Source organism: Nelumbo lutea, chromosome 4 (genome assembly GCF_056320005.1).
Source record: "Nelumbo lutea isolate HS-2025 chromosome 4, American lotus-T2T, whole genome shotgun sequence".
Classification (NCBI taxonomy): domain Eukaryota; kingdom Viridiplantae; phylum Streptophyta; class Magnoliopsida; order Proteales; family Nelumbonaceae; genus Nelumbo; species Nelumbo lutea.
The window spans coordinates 86979833-86985279 of record NC_142687.1 but is presented as its reverse complement, the minus strand read 5'-3'; the positions used below and the strand labels follow the sequence as shown (position 1 = coordinate 86985279).

Here is a 5447-nt window from a genome sequence, read left to right as displayed (position 1 = left end):
TGAATTTATTGATCTTTGTTCAATAAAAAACGTAAAAATGATAAGTAAACCAATCTTATAGTTTTATTTTATTAAAATATTTTTTATACTTTGCAATTTATTTATTTAATCTACCTTTTCATAAAAGACTATTTATTTTACCATCTGTTAGTATAGAAAGCATGAGCTCATGGTTATTTATTCCAACAAAAGCACCTTTTAACACTTGTTTGTATAGAAAATAAAACTAACCAAATAAATCCAAATAAAGTGATTGTTGGTGTCTTAATAACGGCCAAAAATAGCATTTTCTTTTTTTATTAAATTTATTAAAATGAACATTAAGGTCAAATAAGGGGTGTTTTAGTAAAATGCAAAATTGGATTGTGGGATTTCAATTTCTATCAACTTGCTTGAGTCGGGATCTCCTGCCCACCTTAATTGCAGTCATACATGAAAAATATCTCATGCTTTATATAATATTATACAAGGGGAGATGTTCCCAATTTACCCGGGGTAGTGTGTTGTGGGTAGACGTGACAAGATTCTCATGGGCAGAGATCCGCACTGGCGTTGATGCTACGTACGTTATGCGAAAACGCCCCGGTGATATCAAACATCAAGGGCTACTCCATTAGCCCAACGCATGAACACAGCATTATATAAACCCCACTGAGGTCTACTTCTTTCCCACGTCCCAGAAACAAAAACACAAACACTTGGTGTTTCATTAAATTCTCTCATCGTCTCGACGATATCGAGATGTCTGGTGTGTGGGTGTTCAAGAACGGTGTGGTTCGCCTGGTTGAAAACCTGGCGGCGGAGTCTCTTGACGGAAGTAGTCGACAAGCGTCGACCACCCGGCGCAAGGTTTTGGTTCACACGCCAACTAACGAGGTAATGACGTCTTATGCAGTTCTTGAGCAGAAGCTGTTGGAGCTGGGATGGGAGAGGTATTACGATGACCCAGACCTGTTCCAGTTCCACAAGCCATCCACGATTCACCTCATTTCTCTCCCCAGGGATTTCAGCAGATTCAGGTCGGTGCACATGTATGACATTGTTGTCAAGAATCGTAACAGATTCGAAGTTAGAGATGTTATGTAATGCCAACTGTCGTCGATTGGACCTGCTTTGTGCGCTGCCCTTGCGTTTGGTTATGTGTATGTCTTGTTGTGTCTCCAACTCCATCCACCATCTTATTACTATGCTTGTTTAGATCGCTCATGCTGGTCTCATCTTTCATATGTGTTTGTCCCTTGTTTCGTTTACTAGTCTTTCTCTTTTGCGGGTGGTCTCTCTCTCCTATATTACGTACTGCGAAATAAACAACACAGGGTTTGAGTTGAGTACTGTTTGGTCTGCTGTTTTGTGCACCTTGATAGTTTGGTTCAGCAATAAAATATGGGTTTGATTTGGTTTGGTTTGTGATGTAATTAATAGTTTATTACTCTTTTTTATTAATTTTATTAGGTATTTTCTTAGGCCACGTTCGTTTGCTGGTATTTAGTAAGGATTTATTGGTTAACCGATAAATTAATCACGATCCCCGCATTGCACAATAACAAATACCCTCCTACAGGGTGCGTAAGCAATTTACTCAGCTGTGCGCCAATAATACTCTCTCCCTATCGCCTCTCTTTACCCGTAAAATAATAATGAATGGGACCTTAAACTTAAATTTTTCATCCAAATTAAGCTACCAATGCCCAATGGACTAGTTATATGAAATGAATAATGAGCACTGTCGATGATGTGGACGTGGAGATGTTGAGGTGGCAATGACACGTGGACAGATTCAGGCATCAGTTCTTAAAAGTGCATGCTTCTTACATTATCATTCTTCAGCTATGGACTTATACAAGGTTGTTAGAACGGCCCAAAATCAAGAATGCAATGGGTGGGGAGTGGGGGCCCCAACCTCCACAAGCCCACAGGGGGGATTCTCTTCTTCCAATGAGATAGTGCTGGATTTGATAGAAAAGATAGTGGGGGAAGAAGGACCAAAGAGGCATTGGTGTCACGTGAACCTAGTTGTCCATTGACGTCCCTAAGCCACGTGTAAACATCCTAATACATTGATGCATCTAATCCAAATTCCGATTGTTTTCTTTATATTTTACTTAGGGAGTTAGGGATCCGTTTGTTGACAAGAAGTGGCTGAACTGAATGGATTAATGCTTTGAAAAGAGGCCATGAACTCTTTCACGACTGAAAACTGAAATTCGGTTGATTACTACACCTTTGACCACTAAACCATATGGGATCTCCTCCCCCAAAAACACCCTGACATAATAGCATCCACCCACATATTAAAAACGGGCTCGGATCTGCTACCCACTACTTATTCTTATATCCCTACCTATCGGATATAACAGCTAAGCATTGGGAATAGATGTCGAGATAAATAGTGGATAGCAGACGCAGAGGCATTAAAAACATCTCTCCATGAATTTAACATATACCAAGGATGGATGGAGCAGCTCCAAACATCTCAAATCACAGTTGTTAAGAGAAGCATCTCAAGAAAGGCCTAACTTGGCCTCGTGACCAAAGATATTTTGAATAACATTTCCTATGTTCTAGCCTTCTAGGGCATGTAATTGCCATACGACTGGATTGATGCTTTCAATGATTAACTTTGAATCTCCATTAATAGTGATGGATGGATGATTAGCTAATGGTATTGGGTGGCGCAGTTGGCTAACGCGTTACATTGTCTCAATCATTTTGTTTTGTGAGGTGGATAAAAACTGTAGAGAATCTATTATTTGCCTTTCCATAAAGAATAAATTTGGATTTGTTTGTGCTTTTCACTTCTATGATCTTAAATATGGGAATCTAAATATGCCTTCTTAAAAAAAAATATTAAGGTTATCTTTGGTTTGAAGTAAAAGATAAGGAAACATATACAACTTTTGTAAAGGTTTCCCTACCTTTCCCTTCATTTCCCTATTTTTTCCTTCAAACCAAACACAGCCTAAAGGGAAATCCCCAATGCCACTTTGGTCTCTGAATTTTAAAATGTGACAGTTCAATACCCAAACTTTCAAAACTTGCCAATCTAGAACCTATCAATAACCAGCCCGTTAAGTGGCAATTGAAAAGGCACAAATGTCCTTTGACTGTCATCTAATATCCTTTATCAACCATTCAAATATTAACAAAAAATGAACAGTCACAAATTCTTGCATCTTCTATTCAAGAAAGTTGGGGTCGCGTCTCAATGGGCACTCTAGATAGAGGAGTAAATCAGGCCGGGCCACCTGTGGCTTGACATGGCCCGACACAGCATGAAGGCCCACAAGCCGTGCCAGGCCCAACACAGATGTCAGCGCCATGTTCAGCCTGGGATTTGAGGTCTACAAGCCGGTACGGCACGATACAAACCGTCCGCGTGCTCATAATGGGCCACGCTTGGCCCGCCTAGAATATAGCTCCCCCCCCCCCCCCCACCACAAAGGGGCCCAATAGCTAGGCTAGTTTCAACTTTTTGGGGGGGAGGGTTTTACAGAAATACCCCCTATAAACAACCATATTAGGGGGTATTTATGTATTTTGCTTATGGGGGTTAAAAAAATGACACAAATGCCCCCCAACAGCTATATAACAACTAGTTTAGGGGGATTTTTGGGTAAAGTTATAAATAACTTTATAATGACCAAAATACCCCTCCCAACAACAAAATAACAACTAGTTTTTTGAGTATTTTGGGCAATTGAATTGTGTTCAATTCCTATAAAGAGCCCTATCCTCCACTGATGCGGCACAATCCGAGCACTCCTTGCTGGCTACTGACTAGCTCCTTCTTGGCAACAAACGACACTTGAGAAGACGAAGAGGAAGGATTCCAGGGGATTTGCCCGGCGGGAATACTCCGAAGCTTAAGTTAGAACATTGGGGAGGAAGGAAAGAGTATAAAAAGCTAAGAGTGTAGGTCGTGCAAGATCACTGTGCTCGCGAGGTCAACTCGTGAGTAAGTAAGATAATCCAAGTTCAGAGTGAGTGAATGTATCTCTCCCCTTTGCCTAAAAGGCTTTTATAGGGGCGTTCTTGTCAAATCAAGCATAATCGCCACTGGGCTCCTCTCGCAACTATTACCTGCCAGGTCTGTGCAGCTGATCGTTATAGTGTACTATCTGTTTGGCTAAGTAACACATCCCAAAGGGGCAGGCATGCCTCCATCTGTCAAGAGACGTGGGTGTAGACTGTAGAAAGGACAAGGATTGCTCCGCCAGTCGAGAGACATAGCGCAGTCTGACTGGTATGGTCTTGTCAGATGCAAGTTACTTCGTAGAGAGCTATCCTTGCCGCGAGCTACTTTGTAGCAAGCTCTTGGGGGTACTTCGAGGTGACCCTCATCAAGGTTGATCTTTGGGGCAATTCTTCTGCTCAGGTGCTGGAGCGAGCTAGTTTCCCTAGCTCGCAAGCTAAAATAGTCTTGGAGTATTCCCTTCTCAATAGCTCGGGGGACCTGGAGCTCGCGTTGTAGCGAGCTCCCCCTATAGAGAGCTATGACGTAGCGAGTTGTCCTATAGGCTTGTTACTTGGTCACGGTTAAGCCATGGTGCTAAGCTGTTGCTCGTGCTGAGTCAGGTCCATGTGTCATTATCTCAGCAGGTCGGGTCAAATCATCCTCCATCAATTGCCCCCCACTCCTCGAGCTAAGAGTGTATCCTTAGTGCGAGGAGTTCATGAAGTGTGACGGATTGATTTGACCGAAATTCAAACCTGATTGACTGCTCATATTAAATGCGTGCGCGGGAATCAAGGGATTTTTTGACTTTTCGAATACTGAAAAATGCGTTGAAGCGGCTCTTAACTCCCGATGTCGTGCAGCCATCATTACCTCAATCATGGGATACGTGCAGCCAGTACATTTCAATTTCAGAAGGCGAGCGGTCAGCTCGATTGCGAACCATTAGATCTGCCTTGATCTGGGTCATTGATTCGAAGGCATAGGGACTATAAATAAGAGGACCCCCGGGGCCTCATTTCCTTTCATGTCATATTGCCGCCTTCGGATTCTGAGGTCATGCATCCATCTAGTCTACCTAATTTCCTCAGTTTACTTCATTTCAACTCTTTCGGTGAGTCCCAATCACTGTCAATCATGTCTGGGTACCCATACCATACCTACTACCGGGGCGGTAACCAGTAGACCTATTCATGGGTCGGGCCACGTTCGGCTCGGATCGGGCCACGCTGGGCTCGGGCCAGGCTTTTACTCTTTATTAACAGAAAAATGTTAGGCCCGAGCCTGAGTGCGGCCTGACCAACGGGCCTACAACTTGGGCCTAAGCCCGGCCCTGATAAAAAGCCCGAAGCCCGAGCCCGAGCCCGAAGCCCGACCTAATAAAAGAAATTTGAATTTTTCCCTATTCAAATGGACATTATCTATTTTAGTTCAAATGTTTTTTTCCCCTATTTAAATGAACAATGGGCCTACAAGTGAATCAACAACCTTC

General features: G+C 42.7%; 1 protein-coding gene across 1 annotated transcript; it reads left to right on the top strand.

The window, feature by feature from the left end:
• Nucleotides 1–689: 689 nt before the first annotated feature.
• Nucleotides 690–1415, top strand: LOC148861557 (flowering-promoting factor 1-like protein 1). Its single transcript, XM_088982352.1, has one exon. The coding sequence runs from the start codon at nt 742–744 to the stop codon at nt 1084–1086; it is 345 nt and encodes a 114-aa protein (XP_088838478.1). The 5' UTR covers nt 690–741; the 3' UTR covers nt 1087–1415.
• Nucleotides 1416–5447: the final 4032 nt, after the last annotated feature.

Bases quoted from the DNA above. Each gene is read 5' to 3' on its own strand.
- LOC148861557 (XM_088982352.1), top strand. From the start codon at position 742: ATGTCTGGTGTGTGGGTGTTCAAGAACGGTGTGGTTCGCCTGGTTGAA.